Source organism: Calliphora vicina, chromosome 1, assembly GCF_958450345.1.
Source record: "Calliphora vicina chromosome 1, idCalVici1.1, whole genome shotgun sequence".
NCBI lineage: Eukaryota > Metazoa > Arthropoda > Insecta > Diptera > Calliphoridae > Calliphora > Calliphora vicina.
This window is the reverse complement of record NC_088780.1, coordinates 134,177,610-134,202,657: the sequence shown is the minus strand read 5'-3', so window position 1 is coordinate 134,202,657 and position 25,048 is coordinate 134,177,610. Positions and strand designations below refer to the sequence as shown.

Sequence of the window (25,048 nt, the reverse complement as noted above, 5' to 3'; positions counted from 1 at the left end):
TGTACAGACACAGAAATTTTCAATATTTTTGTAATCATTCATTGGCTCAGCTTAAGCACCAGGGCCTCATGCCTCACTATATGTTTGTGTACGAGTATAACTGACATCAGAGAGCACCATTTAGGGTTATCAGGTTAACCCGTTGGGTTCAAGTTTATTTCTTTTAATATCGTTTAGGACCATAATCCTGCTCAAGGTGTGTTAGTCTTTATTAACACGAGAAATAAAGAAAAAAAAATTCGAAAAAAGTTTACAAAGCAAAAAATATATATGTAATAATTTGTATACACTTCAACAGAGTGTCAACATTTTCAAGAGAACAAATTAAATATCCTGGGCGTATTGAATTTTATTAGAAAACGCTGCAGGTAAGTAAATTGTTCTCTTAGAGTATGAAGTACTAATCAAATAAAATGTGAATATTCAAAATTAAATTAAAACATACCCGTTGATATTTTAAAAACTGAAATAATTTTGTACACTTCAAAAAAAAAATAATAACATTTTAAGAATATATAATGGCAGAATAATATACAAATAGAAGCTCGTTTTAAGGACCAGTTAAATATAATTTTGTTACATACCTAGTTGAAAGTTGAAATAATATTTAAATAATAAATTTGTAATTAGTTATGGACTGAGATCAGAAATTAAGAACCGAAAACATGAAATTTTAAGTTTTCATCGAAGAAATAAAAAACACATAAAAACTATATATTTTTCTTTTCAGTTCAAAAACAATATAAAAAAGAACTGAAAAAATATATATGTACATATAAAAAAACACAGAAATAAATTAAAATTTTTCATTTTCCAATCCTTGGTTATGGACTAAGCAAATCAGCTTAGTCTGTATTAATGCCTATTTTAGATATAAATTGTAACATAAATTTTTTTCGTTTGTGTTTAATACTGCTAAATATCTAATTTAAAAATAGAATATAAAACTGAACTAATTTTTTTTATGAAAATTTGTAAGCATTTCCTTATTAAAAATAATAATTTTATTTGAAATACTTGATGTGTGTAGTAATAATTTTCTGACTCAACTAAATGATTTTTAAAAAAATCGCAAAAAAACTTTAAGTGTATTTCATTTATTGTATAAACACGTTTTTACTCTCACATGAGTTGTCCAAATTTCAAAATAAACACGTTTTATTTAGCTGTTGTTTTTTTTATTTGCCTTTGCCTTCCTTCCTCTTAAATAATACAATTCTGTACAATAATACTTATAAGTTATAACTTGGCATGAATATTTTTGTTATTGTTTAAATATAAACAACATACATACTATACACTTATTCACATATATACAGATAAACTACATAGTACATATGTATGTATGAACATTGATGCAGGGGGGGGAGGTTGACAGTGTAAACAATTTATTTTTAAACTTGCCCCTACACATACACTCTTACTCATTCCTATAACTATAGTAACAACAATGAATTTATAATAAATCATGTGTCAAAAGTTTGAGAGAGCAAGAAAGAAAAATAAAAATACTTATACGAATCAATGGAAATTTTTCATTTTAAATTAATGAAATGAATGATTAAATTTTTTTTTATAATAAATTATTTTAAAAGTTGTTTGTTGTTGTTTTAGTTTAATAAACATTTCTGTTATTATTGGTTTCTTTTTATTTTCAATAAAACACTGTGCAAATGAAATTTAGAGCAACAATTTTAGTTTATGTATTCATTCATTTTGTTGTGTTGGTGTGTGTTTTATCTGTTTTTTTTTTCTTATAATATGGCAAATTTGTTTGCCTGAAATTTTGTATATTTTAAATACTACTAATTCCTTGTACTTAATGTTGGGTGTGAGTTCAAAGAAAATGTAGTTGTTCATTTTTGGCACAGTGATGAGTTTGTTTTGCAGGCAATTCTAGTCACTTTGTGGTGCAGAGTTGCTGTAGATGTCGAATTTTTTACCCAAGCTCGGAGCGAAAAAAACATGTTTGATGGAAAAAAAAATTTAATTTTGGGAAAAATATTTTCCCGAAATAGATATTAGATCCGAATTTCTAAGATGTCCATATTGTCTATCTACATCACTTAGTATTCGAGATATAAGCAAAACCAGTTCAAAAAATCTTGTTATTTTGCTTATATCTCAGCAAATTTTCTTTATTTTCGACTCTCCCATACCAATACGAATGCAGAATATATACATATATAGTTTATGGGGTCGCAAATGTAGAAAATAAAATGATTTTCATGTATTTACAATTAAAATTATAGGCCGTTTTTGTGTTTATCACTGATAGAGCGATCTATAGAGAACACTTTAGGTAGAGCTGTCAACTATTTTGAAGCAAAACGCTAAACGTTAACATTAAAATAGAAAAGACTAAATATTAATGTATAACATCTTTTTTATTTACACAAAACTTAAACATTACTATATATTTTATTATGTATTTGTTAATTACTAAGTTATTTTAAATTCAGGTACAAATGCAAACGAACATGACTAGTTCTGGTATTTTTTATGTTTTAAAAGCAGGTACAAATGTTTGCTTTTATTTATTTACAATCAAATAATAATTAACTTTTTTCTAAATAGAAATGTGTCTTAAAAATTGAGACTTTAATTAAAACTTAGTTTATTTCTATTTATCGAATGTGTTGCTTTGTAATGAGAAAAATTATTAAAAAAAAAAATGTTTTTTAAAGTCGTAAATTTTTTTAAAAAAAAAGAATTTTTTCCAAAAATCTATAAAAAATAAAATTTTAAAAATTCACCAATTTTTCAAAAAAAAAAAAAATTACAAATAGTTAATGCCACAATTAATTTCAACAACAAATTTTGAATTTCTGTTACTTTTTTTGATTGAATTACTTCATATTCATCATATTCTTTCAATATTATGTTAAAAATATTGTTATTTTATGTAGATAAAAGAGAATGAATGGTAACAGTTATTAAGATCAATTACAATTGAAATTGTTTGTCTCTCATCAAAGCATTAAAAAGAACAAAAACTGATAAAGGTAAAATGAAAATCCTTTTATAACTGTTATTTTGAGTGATTTATTTTTTATAACATAATATACGAGGGAAAAGCTACAATATATTACTGAAAACCTATGGCAACACTTCAGCCTAGCGCATAGTGGTGACCAATTTAATACCATAACAAAAAACAATAAAAAAACCATACTGAACACATTTTTAGGAGGGTTCGTTCGAAATGGCGCTAACAGTATAATTATGATGTTATTTTGCTGACTACTAACCTAAACAATTTTCTAAAACGGATATAGAGGTGGGTCCACGGAACACACAAACATCTCTCACATTAGATTGTTATTTAAACAGAAAAATGCCATTTAGTAAACAGAGACAATCAAGTTGAAAACTTTTTACAATGAGAAAGTGTATAGCGCTAAAAAATATAAAATTTACACATTAATCTATTAATCATATTAAACAAACATTAATTATGATAAATTTTTTATAAATTTAATTAGCTATGACCTTATTTTATGGTTTATTACAAATATTTTAATTTGTTACATGTAAACATGTGTCACATGTGACGTATGATTAATATTACTGTTATGAAAACAACTCTTTGCATACATACTAGGGTATTCAATCGATTAACCGTTAATCGGTTAACTGATTAATTTTGGACGGTTAACTGTTCGAATAATTTAAAATTGACGATTTTCAAATAACAAATAAACCGATTAATTTGTTTCGATTAACCGAAATTCCTTTTTTTTTGCACTTTAACATATTTTTTTGTAATTATTTTTCCAATTTGTAATTGAATTACAAATTTCAAATTAAAATTATATATTTTTTCAAACATTCAAGAAAAATGTTTAGTGAAATAACAACTGACATATTTAATTTACATGTATTTAAAACTTTGTTTGCATTTACATGTACAGAACTTAACGAAACTATCAAAAGTATTCAATATCATTCCAAAAAGGACAGATATTGAATATTCTTCATCATGCTTTCGATTTCTTCAACATCTACAATCAGCGAGAGAGTTTTTTTCCAAGTCAAGTTTTATTAAATATAATGAAAAATATCGTGTAAATGGAAAAAAAAATAAATTATCTTTTTATAAAAGCTTATTTCAGAAGATCTCACTAAAATCCTAAAAAAACTCAAATGTGTATACAAAAAGGATCTCAAATACCATATTTGCTATTATTTTTTGGTTGAATTGTTATGTTTTGTTTGTTTTTTTATGTTTTTGTAAACAAAGTTCGTGGTTGTATTTTCAATTTAAAATTAAAATAGATATTATTCGGTTAATCGAATAATTTTAAATTAACCGATTATTAACCGATTAAATCTAAACCCCGATTAATTATTTTCTCGGTTAACCTATTAAACCAGAAACCCGATTAATTGAATACCCTAACACATACATATGTATTAACTAACAGAGTTGTATTTCAGGGCATCACAAAAAGGTGGAACCGTTATTTTGCCCTCCATTATAGATAACAAAAGCAGAAATTTGTATATGTATGTATTTGTTTTTGTGTATATATGTAGGTATAGATGGCTGTTAATTCATTTGTATATTCCTTTGTTTTGTTATTTGTTAATTAAAATGTCTCTCAATTATGTTTTTAAAAACAAAAATAATTCAACAATAATAATTGTATGTAACAGCGATTTTATTGCTATTGTTAGGTTTTTCTACTTATTATTTACATATTTGCAATTTAATTTTGTATGTATACTTATTATATTGTCATATATGTATGTATGTACTTAAATATGTACATCTATTACATACTGTGTATTATCGTGTGCATTTCAAAACGTGCTTATTTACTTGTCTCGCCATCATTTTTTATTTATGACTCAATTACAATTTGTTACCACTTTTTATCCAATTTTTGTTATTGTTCATAAAATTTTGTATACGAGAGAGCAGCTTTATTTATTATTATTTTTTTTTGTTGTCATTTATGTTTGTATGTAATTCTCCTTGAAGCCTATAAATGATGTTTAAATAATGTCAGTGACTTGAATTTGTATATGCAGTATAATTTTAGTTCGCTAAACTCCTATAAATAATTTTGTATCAAAATAATTACTATATATCGAGTTACTGGGTAATAAATTTTGATTCTGTTACGTTCGTTATATTTTGTGTTTATAACCTTGAAAAAGTTTAATTATTTCTATGTTATTTTGATGCCATCATAATTTATTGATACTTTGTGTATGATTGTAAGAATGTAGATATGTATGTGTAATAATTAATTAATTAATTAATGTTTGTTTAGATCTAATCATTAATTCAGTAGAGGGTTGAAAACTGTTGTAAAATTTAAGAGGCTCGAACTTTCAACCTTAATTCAGAGAATGAGGTCAATGATTTGCCAACTATTTGATCTAATGTAATTGTTTGTAATGTAGATAGGGTTGCCAAGAAATTTAAATAATGTCATTGAATAATTATCTCATCAATAAGGTTGATAAATCGAAAAAAAATTAAGAATGTTAACTAATTAATTTACAAAGTGCATTTATATATAGATAAACCTAAAACGTCTAAAACGTCGTATGGATAGGGCCCGAACTAATCTAAAATAATAATATAATTACAGAGTAATCATAATAAATGAACTTGAGCGCCATATTCAAAATTTACTTTCAAATAATAATTTTGGTAAAACAAATTTTGAAAAATTTTCCTGAAATTGGACCATTGTAAATCGAAATTTTTAACTCGTGAAATATATAGTGGAGAGGTCTTTCATTTTATATACATATTATCTATGTACACGGGTTAAAATGATTTTTTTTAGAAATTGACCCATTGTCGGGCCATGTTCGTTGGAAAGTTTTTTGAAATGACTTTCATTTGATATTCATATTGTCTCGATTATCAGCGAGATATAGTCACAAATATGGTCAAAAAATCGAGGTAGTCGTGGTTTTTAGCTATATCTCAACCATTTGTGGGTTGAGTTTCAATAGGAACCGAACCAGAACCCCATACCTTATATATTGATGCACCAATCATGCTTCAACAGGCAGAATGACATCGCTATATCGGCTCCGCTATATATAAGTATTCAAGTACAATTATAATGAAGAGTTGAAAAAAAAATTTTGTTAAAAAAAATTAGTTTGGGCATAAAAAAATATTTTTAATAGTTTTATGGAATCGCAAATGAAAAATGTAGGTCTTACAAACGGAATGAAAACTTATATATACTCTTGCCACTCATGGTGAAGGGTGTAAAAATAAAGAAAATAGTAATTCTGGCAAAAAATTTTCACATTTTTCTGCCCTCTTTTTCTTATATGTTAAGTACCCCCAAAACTAAATTTTCGTACAAAATTTGTCGATAAATTTAAGATTTGATCTTAAATTTGCGAAATATAAAAAATCAACAGATTTGAAAAAAATACACATAAATAATTTAAAATTCTTTTTAAACGATATTTAAATATTAGTTTAGGAAATTCCTATGAAACGGAGGATTGAGCCTTAATTTGCACAACAGAAATATTATTGGCAACATTTTTTTATATGTATTTCAAAGAAAATTATTGTTGTACAAAATTTTAGAAGTTCTTAAAATAATTACATACATATGTATATTTATAAATATTTATGCATATGGGGGATATCTTTATACTTATATTTTTAAATGAAATGTATATTATAATTACATACAATTATTTTTCATTCCTCCCAAAAACCCGGTAAAATCTGGTGCAAAACTATTTTGAAAAAATGCCAAACAAAACGAAAGAACTGCAAAAGAGCTAAAACTAAACGAACAACGATTTGACGGGTGTGGTATTCATGTAGTTATATTTGACTTCTAATGCCACCCATACCAACTACCCGGCCCCTAAAAACAGAAGCTGCATCAACCTGAATGAAACACGATTAAAATGCATGCATTTAGCAGACATTATACGAATGATCATTAATTAACGTCATCACACTCGTACATATGACAGTATTTATCTACGTTGCCAGCCAATACACTGTGATTTTAGCAGCTACGTAATCGAATGGGTCGTACGCCCCCTTTTTTATGGTCTTATTTAAATAAATTTGAAAATATTTAAAATATAGTAGGAATGTATGTATATACATATATTCAAATGTAAATCATCTTTTAAAATAAGAAATAAATGAATTATTTAATCTTAAAACAAGTGTCGAAATGTTTGGGTTATTTTCGGTATATAGTCATGAAGATAATGATGATAATGCTGATGATGTTTGATCAACTTAGCTTATATCTACATATAGTACATACACTTGTGATTTAGATATTTGCCTCTACTATTGAGAGGAGTAACGTAAATTTTCATGAATTAAACGAGTGATACCTTTTTAACGTAAATATTTTTTGTATTTATTGTATGGGTTCTTATATATATACAATTGTACTTTTATATTATATTTTTATTCGATTTGATTTTACTTAATATACAATGGGGATTCAGCTCGTATGTTCTATTTTAGAAATTTAGCTTGTTTGACGTTGAATATTCACATGCACATGTTGAGAGCTGACTTTTTTTAAATTGACGTATACATTTCGTTTTGATTATATTTATTTCGAGTGTTAATTTGTATTTTCTTTTTTTTTAATTTCATTTACGTATAAGATTTAAATTTGATCAAAAGATTTGATCAGGGGATTAACACTCATAATTTTCATGGTGTTCACGTGATATTAGTAAATTTATGAAAACGTGTTAAATTTTTATTATAAAAACACATTTTGTGGATGAATAGATGAAATATTTAACACATAATTGTACATTAAGCAAATATTTTGTTAAATTAATGCAAAAGATTGGAATTTTGAAAAAATGTATAGAAATTTCTATTATTTTTGTATGTGTATTATATAATTTGATTGGTATTGAATTGATCTTGAATTAAGATCTATAGCATTTTCTAGTGTCTTTAAAATTATTTTAATTATTATCTTTTAAAGAAAACAAGTTTGTTTTAATTACCACTTTTATTCGAAGCCAGCAAATCAAAGCTGTTTTAATTGCATTCTTATCTTTTCTTTTTGTTTATTTGTATAATGTTTTGAGCACGTAACATTGAAATACTTGTACTTTGAGTTAAAAGCAATACTGGGAAAAAACTATTCGTTTCTAATGTAAACTGGTAAACATTTTTACAGAATTTGTTTAAGTTCCAATGTTAATTGTATTTCGTACAGTTCCAGAAACAAAACTTAAACATTTTCATACTACCTCCTCCCGTACTAGGACAACACTAAATCATTTAATACAAATTGGTCAGTAGACAAATATGTCCTATTAATATATATAATTCAAATTTACAGTATTTCCATCAAATACATTAAAAAACGTGATATATTTTTTATAATTATCTAAAGCTAAATAAATGATAATGAAATTATTTATTAAAGTAAATAAATGTCAACTGAAACTGATATGACAGCCAAACACATTAGCTTTAGAAAAGTGTTGAAATTTTAACATCATACGTTTAAGTTGTTGTGTTTTTCACTTGATTACACGATTTTGTTATTTGTTTATAGCAAATAAACAAATTAAATTATTAGTAAATTCATAGAAAATGACAATATAAATAAAAACGGCTAAATAATCATTCAGACACGTGATCACTGATTAAATTTATTTAATGTTGTTTTTATTTTTATTCAGTTTTCGTCAATCTCTCAATGAGTTGTTGTTGATATTGTGAAATTTTTCAAGTATTTAATGTGAGCTGTCAAATACACTAACTCATGTCACATGCATATTCACTCATACAGTTAAAATATCCGTAATAATATTCTCACCGTAATATCACTCATGCAAATGATAAATAACAATACATTTTTAAGATAACACGTCAATAAGTACACACAAAGAAAAAGTTGATGTGAAATTTATTAAGGTTATTACATATGTATAATATATGTATATATTTTGTACATAGTCAAATAGGGAAATACCAAGTGTTTGGACTGAAAAAAAGTACTTGTTTACTTGTTAATAATAAGTAAATAAGAAATAAATTAAATTAATAATAATCTTAAGTGTCTAATGTGCTGTTTTTTATAATACAAGCGAGTACTTTGTTACAATAACAAAACACATGTAAAATTTCCACTCAAAGTACACGCTTGTATTATAAAAACAGCATATACATGTATGATAGAGTAAACATTTTTATAATAGAAATCTTAAAAACTGTAAACAGTTTTCAAAGAACTTAATCTTAGAAATGAGATCACCGTAGAAGTTTTTCTCCATTATGGATTTAAGTACATATCCCTCATTTACTTTCAGACTGTCATAAAGGGTGGATAAAGTGGAGGTTATGAAATGTCAAGAATTGAGCTGTCATTTATTTAATACAAACTTGGAAAATTTTAACCATGAAACGCTTTGGACGCATAAAACTTCTGTGAATTGGATTTTTGAAAAACTAAACGAAAACAATGCATTTTCCAGAAAACAAATCGTTTTTAGTGATAAACAAATTTAAGCCTGCATTTGGAGGCTTAAATTTTTTTTCCTTTTTTATATGAACAGAACAGAAAATCAACAACAAAATGTTATCCTTTTCATGCATTAAACTAATTTCTTTATGTGTACATTTGTTTAGCATTAAATCTAACCTTGATGTTTGTGGTGTTGTAATTACATTTTTGGAGTTGTAGGGTTGTATTTACAGTGGCAATAACATAGAGTTGTTCAAAGAAGGTATGTAAGTATTACTAAAAGTAGTATGTAAAACTAAGCCATAAAATAAATTATATTATACCAGTCAATGGAATATTTCTACATTTCAAAGTTATCTGAAAGAAACAAAACTAAACTGGTTTAAAATGGTTTTTAAAAAATAAACTCTATATATAAATAAACGTTATAATAACACAAAGTAATTCAGTGTTAATTGCTTAAAAGCACACACTCAGTTAAATAAATACGATTTTACTACGAATATGAAACGTTTTAACAGGTGATAACGACATATGTATGTATATTGGAAAATAAATTTGTACACAAAAAGCCTTGACGTCAATGATTTTGTATAATAAGATTTATTTATCAAGTGCACGTGTTTTTTTCTGTTTGTTTCTTTATTTAAGACGAAAAAGGTGTCCCAATAAGGTTTCCTGTTGAATTATTAATAATAAGAAAATGTTTTATATATAGCACAGACAGGGAAACATTTTGTAATATAGTAAGTATATATTATATATTAAAATTTAATAGTAAGGCATTGAATACATGAATTATCAAAGTTTTTAATAGCTTATTGTTGTTTTTTTGTTGTTGTTATAATCTAGGTATATAGAAATTATACATTATTTAGATTAGTACTTAAATATCTTGTTTTTTTATTTTTACAATTGAAAATTTGCAACTGATTACTTAGTTATATTGTTTCTTTATTGGATTTTTCAAAATATCAAATTGTCATAAATGTATGTATATTAAAAAACGTGAGATATTATTTTATTAAATTATTTTAAACAGCTGATGCATAGAATTGTTCGGTTCTAGCAACTGAATATCAGCTAATAATTTCGGTTGAAGCTACCAAACCTTTGTTGCCCCTTCTAGAATTTAGCAGCCACAAATTCGTTTCTAATACAAATCTGTTTTGTCCGATTTTGCTTCATACATATGTATGTACAATTTTCGAAAATCATTTCAATTAAAACAAAATATATTGATGGGATACAAAACAAAAACTTTTGATTTTAATATTTTGTTATTAAAATCTACAATATTAATTAAAGTTATGTAATGTTAATTAATTTCTTGAAAATTAAATGAAATTATAAAACTTTTCTTTATAAAAGTATTAACATATCAAAAGGCAGTGGCCCATAATCATAGTTAGAAATAAAGTATAATTTAGGAGAAATAAAGTCGTCTTTACTTAAGAGTGGACTTTAGGTCTACCATAGACAAGATAAAATATACTTTTGACGTTAAAATATAAATTAAAATATACTTTTGACGAAGTTTGTGGGCGAGGGGTTGAAGAGGTACACAGAGAAAACAGATTCGTGATAGCAAGCGAATTTGTTGCCAATCGAATGATTCTATCTTAGTGACCGAATTTTACAGTTGTGGCTACAATATTTTGGAAGGGGTAACTAAAGTTTGGTTGCCTCAACTGAAATTCTTCTTTATCAACTGACTTTCTGTTGTTAGAACTGAAAAATTCTATGTTTGCAACCGAATCATTCGATTGGCAACAAATTCGGTTGCTATCACGAATCTGTTTTATCTGTGTAGAGTGTGTTTTACACAGGTTTAGGTTAGTTCAAAAGAGTATGAGAAAAATGTCTGCCTTTCAATTTCTGCATTGTAAAAGGGGACTTAACAACAGCATCAGCTGTTCTTCACCAAGTATAAAAGTTCGACAAAAAACAAAAATGTATATGTATGTTACAAGATATTGGCAGAGATTTTACAATTATTGAACAGTTATCAATAAAATTAGAACCAAAATATCCTAATTATGATATTAATCTTATTTTTTCCACCACAATTTGCTTTTTTTCTTTAGCTGTTATTTTTTTTGTAACTTTTTTTTTTTTTTTTTATTTTTAAATTTTCTATGTCCGCTGTTCAGAGGTGCCACTTGACTATATTTTTTGTATACTGTATGAAAACATTTTCTACATTTGAGGTGGCACCCAGTTAAAGTCGGTTCAATTTAAAACACACTTTAATATTGTCTCTAAACTGCAATCGAGATACATACATATATATTTTAGAAGCAATTGAAATTTAATCCAAAATATTTTACAAGCAATTGAAATTTAATCCAAAATTTTCCATTCAACAAATTTGTATTTCTAAATAATTCCAAAAATGAAATATAATTCACAATACAAAAAAAGGCCAACGTTTTTAACACAGTCATAAATTAAGTTGTAAATAGACATTATAATAAAAACACCTTGTATTGTTAGCACCTCATTATCACTAAATACAAAATAAAAATCTAATTATTAAAAAAGCAGCTAAATTAAATGTTGCTTTACTCATATAACAATAACAAACAACTGTATATTAAAGGTTTACAAGTCAAGTGTACTTAAAGTAATAAAATATAAGATATGTATGTATTTATTATTTTAGCTGAGACTGCATAATTTCCTATGGCGACGATGAGAAACAAAATTAATGTTTTCATTTTAGTTGTTATTAAAACAGTCGGGAGAAAAATATAAGAAGAAGAAACAAGACAAAAAAAACGTGTGCACGTGTCGTAATCGTGAAATTTTAGCACTTGACAACACTATTACAAATGGTGGTTTTACCAAAACAAACGGCAAGCTCTTAGCGGTATTATACTTAGTTTATAAATTCGTGTACGTATGGTCGTGTGTGTCTTTTCATTTGTGTATAACAAAAACGTTATACAAATCAATGTCTCTCTCTCTCTCTAGCTCTCTTACAAAACAGTGTTGTAAATTTTTAGGTTTTTCCGTTACAATGTAGCAAATTTTTTTATGTTTGATGAATTTCAAGCGTTTTCATGTGTATGTTAAAAATTAACATCTCTTGTAGAGAAAATACATACATACATATGCACTATAGTTCTCTAGGAGTATGAGTGATATTTATTGCTTATGAGGTTTACATATTGAGCAGTGTTACCAACGTAAGTAAGTATGTATTTATGAACGTGAGTATGCATGAGCTGATGACTACAGCACGTATACGTGTTAGTAAATAAAATTTATTTTTTTTTCGGCGTGTTTTCAGTTATTTATTTTTAAAACTCGTGAGGTCCAACAGGTGCGTTTAAATACATAGTATATGTACATACTTACTTACGTATGTATGTATCTGATTAAAGTATTGTTATACTATAAGTATATACCTAAAAATGTAACTTTTTTTAAAGCATTTCAGTCTGAAAAGCAAATCTTGTTTTAAAATTAAAAAAAAATTCCATTGCACGTTTTCGTTTATTTTATTTATGTATATTTTATTATTTTGTTAAGTCGTTTTTATATTGTTTTCTTTTAATTATTGTTAAGTGTATTTTTTTTTTTATTAAATTAAAAAGTACCTACTTTATTTTTACATAGATTATTTAATTAGTCATTGACATAACAAAAAAAATAATTTTGTTAATCAAAAATTTTGTTATTTCCAGCACTATTAACTGAGTACATAATTGAAACGAAAAAAACTAAAATAAAAACATTCAATTCATACATATTTCCTTCATTAATGTTATTCTAGTTGGTAACCAAACAATATTAAAAAAATTTGGTAGTATGTTTTTTGCGATTGATTACTTTTTGAGAAAATATGCAAATTGAATACCAACAAAACAATTGACTGCCATGTTCCCCTCCTATTAATTACTTATTTTGTTAAATAAAACAGCTAATAAGGTCATAATTTCGAAACTGCTTTTAAACAACGTTTTGTTTATTCATTTTAATTGATGACATTTTTAAAACTGATCACGTTTTATACACATTTTTTCTTTCACTGCGTAGTAGTATTACAGAAGAGAAACAATAACAACCCAACAACAATTTGTTAATTTCTTAATTTGCTTTTGTATTTTTTTTTTTTTGTATTTACATTGTGGTTATTTTAATGTATCTCTCTCGCTCTTCTCTCTATGCATGCATGTGCCTATGTTTAGGCTGACATTATTTTGATGTGATATAAATTCTTTAACATTTTAGTGCTAAAGTTTTATTTGTCATAGTGCTACAGACAGCTTATAGGTTGATAGGTTGATAATTTGCGTATGTAAGTGTGAGGTATTCAATACTTTTCAATATTTTTAATATTGTCTTATAAAAACATGTTTTAGAATACAAATTCAGTTAATTTTTATTAAAAAAAATTGTTATCATAGTAAGAAAACGAGCTAAGTGCATTTAAATTTTAATACAAAATGTTAGAATAAGTAAAAATACACTTTTTTTGCATTTTTATTGCATATTTTAAATTTTTTTTATTTTAATTAAAACTTCTTTGTATTTGAAAATAAGAAAAAGGAATACAAATAAATATTTAATTTAAAATCTATATATTTCGATGTTTTCAAAATTTTTAATGTTTTCTTACTTTCTTAAACTTGTACCAACATTTAAATATTTAGTTTTTTTTTCCAGAGCTTAATTCTATTAATGGATATTTTTTGGAATATTTTATATATTACAGTGCATTTATTTCTGTTTGGAGTGCATATTTTTGAACATATTTATCAATTCTCTTGGAATTCTCAGTCCTGATTATTAGTTTATTCATTTAATTGTAAATCATAATTTTTTTAAGGAAATAGTGTATAATTTCAAAATTTATTAGCTTCCCGACTACTGCTATATAAAAAACGTTGCTCAATTGGCTTTTGAAATCGTCTTTAAAGTTAATAAAGACTTTAAATTAAATAACAGAGTTAAAACGATAAAAATTAAAAAAAAAAAATGTTTTAAGAAAACATACTGAGTAATATAACTGCTTTAACAGATTTCAAATATATGTATTTCAAACTAAGGATTTTAGATCGTTTTTTGAGTCTTTGTGAAAAGGGACATAGAACGTTTGTACACTAAGCTACCGAAATATAGAAAAATATGAATTTACAAAATATTGAAATTTCTTAAGATTAAAAGGAAACTCAATTTTGTATGAAAAACAATCTGTTTTAAAAATCTTGTTTAATGATTTCTGTACAATTTATTTCAATTTACTTTTATTTTGACATAGAGAAAGTTTTATACAAATTTAGTTAGAAATTTATTAAAAAAAAACAGTAATATTATTTAACTTTCTGTTGCGTATTAAACCGAAATTTTAATTTTCCATCTCTGATGAGTGTTTACGTGTCAGAATTAGTAATGCCAATGGCGGTCAATATAAAATGAGTACATTTAATTTTGGACTTTTATTTTTAGCTTTTAAACGTAAAAAATATTCACACTGCGATGGCAAACAATGTAGAATTTGTAAATGTTTAAAAATGTAGATTACAATGGATTTCGTCAAATAATAAAAACGAGATCCTCCCTTAGATCCTCGTAATCATCAGATTTAGAGCCTTGTGTTTTCATCTCTAAAACCTATCGATATTTTAACGGTTTTGAGAAATCGTATTAATATAAAATTGTATGTAAAATACCTAATTAAAGATATATTGGGGTTGTAAAAAATCTATATACTGTGTGATTTTGTTCATATCTTGAAGCTACTATATACATATAATGACTTACAATTTTCACTTAACACATTGACTGCCACGTCGGACACATATGTGTGACACTGCACTATGCGGTTTACGCCACGTCGGACACATATGTCTGACACGACTTTTATTCTCTCTAGCCATACCAGACAATAGTGCTGGATTTTAAGAATTTTTTAGATGTTGTCTGGAAGTTCCTCATCAAAACTGTAATCTTCACATTCTTCATCACTTTCTGAACTTGTACTGAGTATTTTTTCTAACTCAGTATCCCATAAAAAAATCCTTTTCGCCATTTCCTCTTATTTATAAAAAAATCGGTTTCTAAGCAGTAAATATTACTGACAGTAGCCTAAATTCCAATATTGACGTTTTCGAAGAGATTACGCAAAGAAAATGCTGTGGCCCCCAGCATCTTATTTGGTGAAAGTGCCTTGGCAGTCAATGTGTTAAATTACATTTTTTTGTTCATTATTTTCACTTTATTATTTATCACTATTCTCAATTTATTTTCACCATACATATTCATTTTAAATGATTTTTTATTTCTGTGTTGCTTTTTAAACGTGTTGTCTTATTGAACATTTGCCATATAAAATTGCAATATTTTCTAGATCTAATTGAAATATATTTCTTTCAGGAAGAAATATTTCTAACAATTTTTTTTTAGAAAATATTAAACAAATGTAACAAAAAACAAACACACATTTCATTTGAAATAAATGACATCATAAAAAAAGTTGAATTTTGGTATAATAATTAATTTGTTATGTCTCATGTTTGTCTATTTGAGCAGGCTTTTTAATTTTAATTTTTTAATAATATTTAATTTATTTTGTAGTATGTTTTAATGATGATGATTAACCAAAAAAAAGGAAAATTATCACCAAGTGTTGTGTTTTCCATACAGTTCTTATCTGTTAAACACATTTTTATTAAAGCTTTTGCTGTTATCTTTATTTGTTTTAACGAAAATAAAACATTAATATTATTTTTGTGATTTTAATTACTTATACAAGTACATAATAACATAAGTAAGTATTTCTGTACTCTTATACTATTTATAAACTGCACATTAAATAAAATTTCAATTTCCTGTTGTTGTTACACTTTCCTTAACAGCCATTTTGTATAGTGTGTTTGTTGTTGATAAGAAGATCCCGAAATCGAAAACAACGAAAGCCAGTTGAGTATTTTAATATCAAAAAAATGATAATACATTTTTAAAACTAAACCCAGAGAGTAAAGTTAGAACAAGAAGATTATCATTTAAAAAAAAACAGCTGGCTCATCGCCCAACAAACCCGAGATCTTAGTTGATAGTAAAAAACCAAACTTTTGTTGTTAGTTGAACAGATTAAAATAATTAAATAACAAATTCATAACCTTTAATGGTCTTTTAGTTTTTATTTATATATGCATCACTGTTTTATTAATGTTTGTTTGTTTTGTTTTTGTAGTTTAGACACTTTGTTTACGTTTATGATTTACCGTTATAGTATGTTTTTATTATTTTCATTTATTTCACTTGTCATTAATGTAGTGTTGTATTTTTGTTGATGTTTATTAATTAAACAGTGTTGTATTTATAGGATATTTAGCACTTTTTCTTGTTAGTATGCACGTCACGCTTTTTAAAACGAGTTTTTCTTTGTTTTTTTTAATATAATATTGTTGTACATATAGTTAATTTCTATATTTTGATGTTTTTCATTGGTATTTTTTATTTGTTTGCAGAGTCGCATGACTTGCTACCATAAATATGTTTAAATATATATTCACAAGTTTTTTTTATATTTTTTATACCTCAATATACACCATACATAAATATATAGTATGTTTGTATCACCATTGACGTAAGTATATAATATCTGTTAGATTTATATGTACGTGTGTATGAAAAAAAAACGTTTATTGCTTTTTTGATAACAAATGATATCAGTTTTTTCTTTTGATATTAAAACTTGTTTGTTTGTTCTTAATGTCAACAACAGATATGCATAAACACATATACAATATATGTTTGTATTTTTCAATGCGTCATTATTATAAATTATAACAATAGCAAAATTTCAAAATTTATCGAAATATTTAAAACATTTAAATATTTTTCTGCAACAAAACACAAAAAAAAAAAAAATTTAAAATCAAAATATTATTATAATTTAGTCATCGTGTTGAGCAAAAAATCATCAAAAATTGAAATAAAAATATTTTTATCAAAAAGTTATATTTTTGAGTCATGCGATTTCAATTTAATAGAATTATTAAGAAACACAATTTAATATACAAATTATAATACATACATACGTACGTAATGGAACAATTTTCTTTATTTTTTAAATTAATTAAAATTTCCTGTTAAAAAGTATTTTTTTTGTTGGCATTCCTTTAAAATTTAATAACAATATATTTAATTTTATTGCAAAAAAAACCCTAAATACAAATAAATGTATATTTCAATCTATTATAACCAGGGCAACCAAAAATATGCCATAAAAATGTTTTATGCTCATAAAAATGCAGTTAAAAACCAAAAATATGAATATGCATTTAAAAATTTATAACTTTTCCTTTATAACTCTCAGGGCCGTTTTCTCATTAGGTGATTATCTTTTTTTCCCAACGAAAAACTGCAAATTAAAGAAATTTGGTTTTCTCAATGTCTCATTTGCTTCTATTCTGTCGCAAAGCTAACCCGACCTCATCTGCCAATTATTTATTTATCGTACAGATAAATTCAATCAGCTGACTGCTGTTTATAGTATGTATGTGTTTGTGTTTTTGTAAACGAAATTAAATAGATTTTATAAAAAAAAAGTTTAATAGAGGAATTAACATTAATTTGATGGAGGATGAACACGTAGAACATGAGTTCCAAGTGAATGCTGAAAAATTTTATCATGCCAGGCCTAACTACCTGGCAGACATGGAGGATAATGAATATTTCAAAAGATTCCGGCTGTCGATGGCCACGTTAAACAGCTGATTTATGTAAACATGTTGTCAATTGAAGGCAGGGTTCCCAACTTTCACATCTATTTTGAGAGGTATTGCCAACTGAAAATAATCTTTTTTGTCGGCATATTGAGAAAAACAAAATTGTTAACGGGCAGTTTATCGGCCTAATAAATTTATGTCGACATTTAGTAACAGGCAGTTTGTCGATACATTGAGAAAAAAATACCTAATACTTTTTAGTAATTATTGGCATACTATTATTTTACTTTCTCAGACCATGTATTCCAATGTGTATAGGATCAGGAGGGACAGAAAGTTGCGGAAAAATTGCTCTAAACGTATTTACTCCACACGGAGCTTTAAAAACAACTTATTTTAAAGTTGAAATATTGTTGTCCCTTATAGTTTCACAAACTAGATGGAATGCGAGTCATTGTTTGGTAAAATATTGCAATGGCTTTCGCTGCATTCACTGTTATATAAATTCGACTGTAGCGTTAAAAAATGCTTTTGTTACAGTTTTTTCGTTAGAACTCAAACTATCATGATATTTCCTATGTTACATCATTTCCCAACCATTGTTTCGTTTATAGATATTAATGTATATTTTATTTTGATTATTTCTAAATGTTCTCTAAACAATTTGTAAAAATCTATCGAACTAAGCGATAGAAAAAAATTATTTTAAAAACGAAAGTATGCAACAAAAATATGCAGTTATGAGTTAAATATCCACAAATAAGCTATAAAATTCCAATTATGCAAAAATATGCTGTAAAGAGAGAAATATGCACTAACAAATCCATGTCAAAATTCTTAAAATTGTCTGAAACGGACAAATAACTAATGCATAAGTTTATGCAACGCACAGCAAAAAATATGATATTGCATATATTTGGTAGCCCTGATTATTAAAAATCACGTTTTACTTTTCCGTCGACATTTTTGAACACACAGCATTTTTGCTAAATAAATGTGTTGTTTACCCGTTCTGAGTGTTACGATAAATTTCAAACATAAATTTGAATAAAAATATAGACAAACAAACAACTATTTAACATAAACAAGATAACTAATAAAATTATTGTTGCCATGTCAATATAAAAAAAACACAAGCAATTTATTTACAGTGAGTGAAAAAAGTATGTTGATAAGGTACAAAAAACAGTAAGGAATTTAATTCTAAGTAAATAAGTTTAAGAAAATAAAAACATTTTTTAACTGAAATATATGCAGGCCATTTTTAATTATACTGCTTTGATAATTTTCTAGGAAAAACCTGTAAGAATGTTTATTTTATTATTATATGATCACTTTTGACCATATACGATTTAATCTAGAGAGAACTAACAATAATATCCATAATTTATTAATTATGAAAGACTTTTCGTTCGGTCTGTCATATAAACGTGAGCAATTTATGCAAAAATATATTAATTTACCATAACGTTTTGTTAATTTTTCTCTTTGCCAACCAACTATAAAATTGTTAAATGTTGTCGTTGTTGTTTTGCTTTTCAGCTTTATTGTATAGATATTTCTAAAAATAACACTTGAGCTATGAATTGAAAAATTGTATAAAAACAAAGCGAATATTTTAATAATGAAATGAAAATAAACAAACAAATACACACACTATTATTCAAGACATAAAAATTTCTATTTATTTGCATTTATAAATAAATTTTAAATAAATTGTTAATGGTAGAAGAATAAAAAAAAAAACAACCAACAGAATAACAGAAACGTGGGCATCATTAGAACACCCAAAAACAAAATCTATTTTTGAATTATAATACATTATTCATTTTATCGCTGATATTGTTGTATAATAAAACGCACGATAGAATAAACGTGATATTTAAATTAAAGAATGATAGAAAAAACAACAACAACACACACATAAACCAGCCAGCCAGCCATTTTATGTGTAATACATATAACCTTGTTTTAAAATAAATTGTTATTTTAGGTTATTAAAATGAATAAATTTTAAACATTATTACGCTTTTTTACAACTGTGGGGAATTTTTTCTATTATTTACAAACAAACAAGCTTCACTACTCTCCCCTACCTCACTAATTACATGGTTTGTCTCTCTCTCTTTTAGTTTGATTTCCTTACATTTTGTAACTGTGTCATTTAAATATAATAATTTGATTAAAGTACAAACTTATTTAATATTTTTGATTTCAATAAAATTTGTATTTTTGTGTTATTTTGTTTTCAATTTATTTGTTGTGGTCATTAATCTGTGTATATAAAAATACATACATATGTACATATATGTATGTATGTAAGTATGTAGGTTTATTCTTAAAATAACATTTAGGAGGGCTCGGTTTGGCTGATTGCTTGTCGTTTTGTTGTGTATTTGTTATTGTAGCTGGTTGTTTGTTGTTCACGTGTAAGGGGAAAGAAAAGTGTCCTTTAAAAGGTCATCAGTGACCCATGTTCAAATTTCACTGATTTGTTATCGTTTTTTATTTAATTCATCAGTTGTAGCTATTTTTATATAAAATTAATTCGATTTAATACTTAGCACGAGTGTGTATATGTATGTATTTTTATTTTATTTTACAGCTATTTATGGTTGTTTGAATTGTTATTTTTGATGGGATATTATTGAAAAACGTATATTTTTTACATATTTCAATAGATTTGATTAATGTTTAATAAAATAAATACTGAGTACAAAAATTAAATTTTATTTAGAGAGTAATTGAATCAAATGTGATTGTTTTGTAGTCGAGGTTTTAGGTAGAATAGAAAATTTTAATATTTCATTAAGAATAGTTTCTTAGCCATGATCCCGAGTGCATGTTTTGACGATGTTATGGCTAATTAACGATAATTTTTTAAATAGACAATCCTTCCTCTTGATATATGAACTTCTGGTCAATATGGGTTAAAGATGTAAAAAAGTACATATCGATGCCTTAAAAGGTCGTATCTCGTTTTTTTTCAAAATCGGGTTTTTTAAATATTCTGGTAGACAAAACTCAAATTGACCTCCCTTAAAAAATTCAGTTTCCTATGTTGACGAATAACAGATTTACAGTAATTATAAAAAAGCCCTAACTCATTTAAAAAATATTATTTTAGTTTATTCATCACCATAGTGGGGAGGGTATATTGGATTTGTGCAGATGTTTTTTTAACACTCAAAAATATTAGTGTAACACCCACCTTAAAGTGTACCGATCGACTCAGAATCACTTTCAAAGTCGATTAAACGATGTCCGTCCGTCTGTCTGTCCATGTAAACCTTGTGCGCAAAGTACAGGTCGCAATTTTGAATATATTTTGGTAAAATTTGGTACATATAATTTTTTCAGAAATCGGTCCATTATTTCACCTAGCCCTCATATAAATGTCCACCCGAAATTGAACTTTATCGCTCATAAATGTTTAATTTGTATAGGTATCTTCACAAAATTTGCTCCAAATAAGTTATATACATACAGTATCGGACAAAACTAAAGCACGAAATTCTTCTTGGTAAAACTTAGTTAAATAACTATTGGAAATTGTTTTGTATTACATTGATGTTTATTTATTTATTAAGAATATGAATTACTTTTCTTAAAATATAACAAAAACAACAAAAATTCTTCAATTAAAACTATCAAAATCATATAAAAACGAAAAATACATTATTTTAAGGTGACAAAACTAAAGCACATGTTCAATAATAAATAAATACATATTAATTAAATTAATATTTAGTTGCGTATCCATTATTTTTTAAAACTGCTGCGCATCTACGTGGCATGGAGGCAATTAAATTTGTAATTACTTCTGGAGAAATTTTATTCCACGCATCTTGGACACGCTGGAAGAGCTCGTCAGCGTTTTTGCAGTTATCGCGTAATATTTTTCGATCTACAATTTCCCATAGATTTTCTATGGGATTGAGATCAGGCGATTGTGCTGGCCACTTCAAAACTTCAATTTTATTGGTAACAAACCACTCTTTCACACATTTCGAGGTGTGTTTGGGGTCATTATCATGTTGGTATCTCCATTTAAGCGGCATTTCCTCCTCTGCATGTGGAAGCATTATGTTTTTCAGGATGTCTCTGTACATGAATCGATCCATTATTAAATTTATTTTATGAATTGGACCGATGCCATATCCAGAAAAACATCCCCAGACCATAACGTTACCTCCTCCGTGTTTCACTGTTCCTTTACTATAACGTGGATTTAGGCGTTGACCTTTTGGTCTCCGAACTAACCGAATTCCATCAGAACCTTTTAAATTAAATTTGGATTCATCGGAGAAAAGTACAGTTTTCCATTGTGTGGTAGTCCAGTTAATGTGTTGCTTTGCAAAATCAATCCTAGCCTGTCTATTTTTTCGTGAAATAAAGGGTTTTTTCGCAGTTCTAAAAGATTTTAGCCCACCTTCTACAGCTCGTCTTTGGATCGTTCTGGGAGTAACGTTTAATGATAATTGCGTGGCAATGGACTTTGACGACACAAACGGATCTTTTTTTATTAAACGTATTATTGCTTTGTCGTCGCGATCGCTTGTTTTCCGTGGGCGACCACCCTTATGTACAGTAGTCAAAGAGCCCGAAGAACGAAAACGACTTATTATTCTGGAAATTACGCTGTGATGAATATCAAATTTTTTTCCAATGTACGTCACCGATTCACCATTATTATAATCTGTTATTATTTTTTCTTTTAATTGATCTGAATATTTATTACGAGCCATTTCATTTACTAAATCACTAAAAAGGCACGTTGACTTTGAAAGCACAGAAACAAATAGTAAATCAATGGAAATTGTTTCTGTACACTCTTACTGATCTCTAAAAAGGAATAACGGTATTTGTTGTTGGTAATTTCTTACAATTATACATAACAATAAACATTCAAGGTTACGTGCTTTAGTTTTGTCGCTGCAGTTTTAGACATGTTTGTAGAAATATATAAAAAAAAATTGGAAGTTAAAAGCAACAAAATTTTGATCTATATTTTTAAAATGTACAGCCTTCATTCTCTGAATAATAATACAATTTTAAATGAAACCGCTATTCTTTACAAAGATATTGCATCATGTTTTAATAAGTAGATGGCCGTGCTTTAGTTTTGTCCGATACTGTATGTACATTAGAGTTAATTTCAAAAATTTGATTTGTGGGTATCATCATTTATCTGAAGGTTTTTGCGTAAATAAAAACAATGGCGTCCTTTTTTTTGAAAATTTTTACTCCTTGTGTTGGTTCAACGCACCTAAAGACGCGGATTTTGAGGACATTTCTGATTTCACCTATGGATTCTGCATCAAAAATTAATAAAATTAATGTTTTTTTAATCCTTCAAAATAGTTCCAAAAGCCCACAACAGGGGGCGCAAATATTCAGAAAAATTATGATATTCGAAAATCAAATTTTTGAAATTAACTCTACTCTATTTTTGAAATTAACTATATGTATATAAAATTCATTTCACCAAATTTTATTATGATCGGTTCATAATTAGTCATAGCTCTCACATAAGGCCCACTTCCGAAAATCACTTTAACAAACATAAATCTCTTAAAAATGTTGGTATACACAAAAAAAGGCGATGTTTTTTCTCATTTACTTAGCGTACTTGTTAGACATGAAAAGCTGGAATTACACTGTATTAATAACTCAGGTCTGTAGTTAACTTGTAGTGTCCTAATCTGCGAACATATTCTTGCTGTGTTCCTCGATTCCTAGATAATGAATACAAATTGGAACGATTTTCCTTCCGAATCGAATTAACACAATAAACCAACTGGTTAGTTTAGACGTGCCTAAGTTATCCTTGATCAGTAGGAAGTATTTTAATTGTAGATTAATACGCCATTAATATTGTAGAGGTTTAAAAGATTTTTTTTTAAATTTAATTCTTAACTCAATAAAACGGGTTTCCAATAGTTTGTATAAAAATAATTAAAATCTAATGGTCCTTAAAAAACGAGATAATTCTATTGTATGTATACATACATTTATATATTTAAATATTAAGGAGTATTCTCTATATACATATGTATGTACATACATACATACATACATATATACATAAATGTCTGTGTTTATATACCTACTTATTTAAACGACCTTGAGTTTTAATACAATACGATACAAACAAAAAAAAAACTAAATAAATAAAAAATACGTATATGTATACATATGTATGCATTTTATGTACTAGTGATATATACTACATACATATGTACATATTTATATATATATAAGGAATATATGTATAAAGAAATATATGAAATAACAAAACAGAACCGAACCGAACAACAAAGAAAAACTTACTTTTCATACTTCACCGAGTGTGGAGCATGTCCGTTTGCTTCGCTCCAATACGGTTCCATAATTTCGTTTTTAATTTTCTGGCGCCTGCTAACAATTGCTTGCTTCTCAATGGCGTTGCTGTTGCTGTGGTGTCTCGATATAGTATCACAAATTTTTAATGTCGATGACGATGGAGTTGATGACGACGACGACAACGCAAAAAAGTTATGGCCCGAAACAACAGCAGGATATATTGCAAAATTTGTTGCCGATGTTATAAAAGAGGATGTTGATGGTGGCAGCGTAGGCGCTTTTAAAACAATTTGCTCTTGTGGTGGAATGTTGATTTTTTTTTTAGGTAAATCCACAGAAATTAGTCAAATTTATAAAATTGTTGTTGTTTGCTTTGTTTCAAGGTGTTAAAAAAGGCTGATTTTTTTTATGTTTTATTATACACTGAACACAAGCCGAATATGAAACACACTCAAACAGGTTGTTGTTTTGTGGAGAGAAGAAATTAAACTGAGACAAACAATATTTATGTATGTATGGCTTTGTTGTTTTAAGGAATAGCACAGAGTTTAA

At 26.6% G+C, this 25,048-nt stretch overlaps 1 protein-coding gene across 2 annotated transcripts in view; it reads right to left on the bottom strand.

Annotated features, from left to right (window-relative positions):
* cwo (transcription factor cwo) overlaps positions 1-24,821 on the bottom strand; it is a 30,643-nt gene extending 5,822 nt beyond the window's left edge. The window contains exon 1 of one of the 2 annotated variants that reach the window (XM_065515900.1): positions 24,485-24,821. In XM_065515900.1, the coding sequence (XP_065371972.1) occupies positions 24,485-24,543 (59 nt within the window). In that variant the 5' untranslated portion in view covers positions 24,544-24,821. The remainder of the gene's footprint in view (positions 1-24,484) is intronic. The other variant, XM_065515899.1, reaches the window with a different exon arrangement.
* Positions 24,822-25,048: the final 227 nt, after the last annotated feature.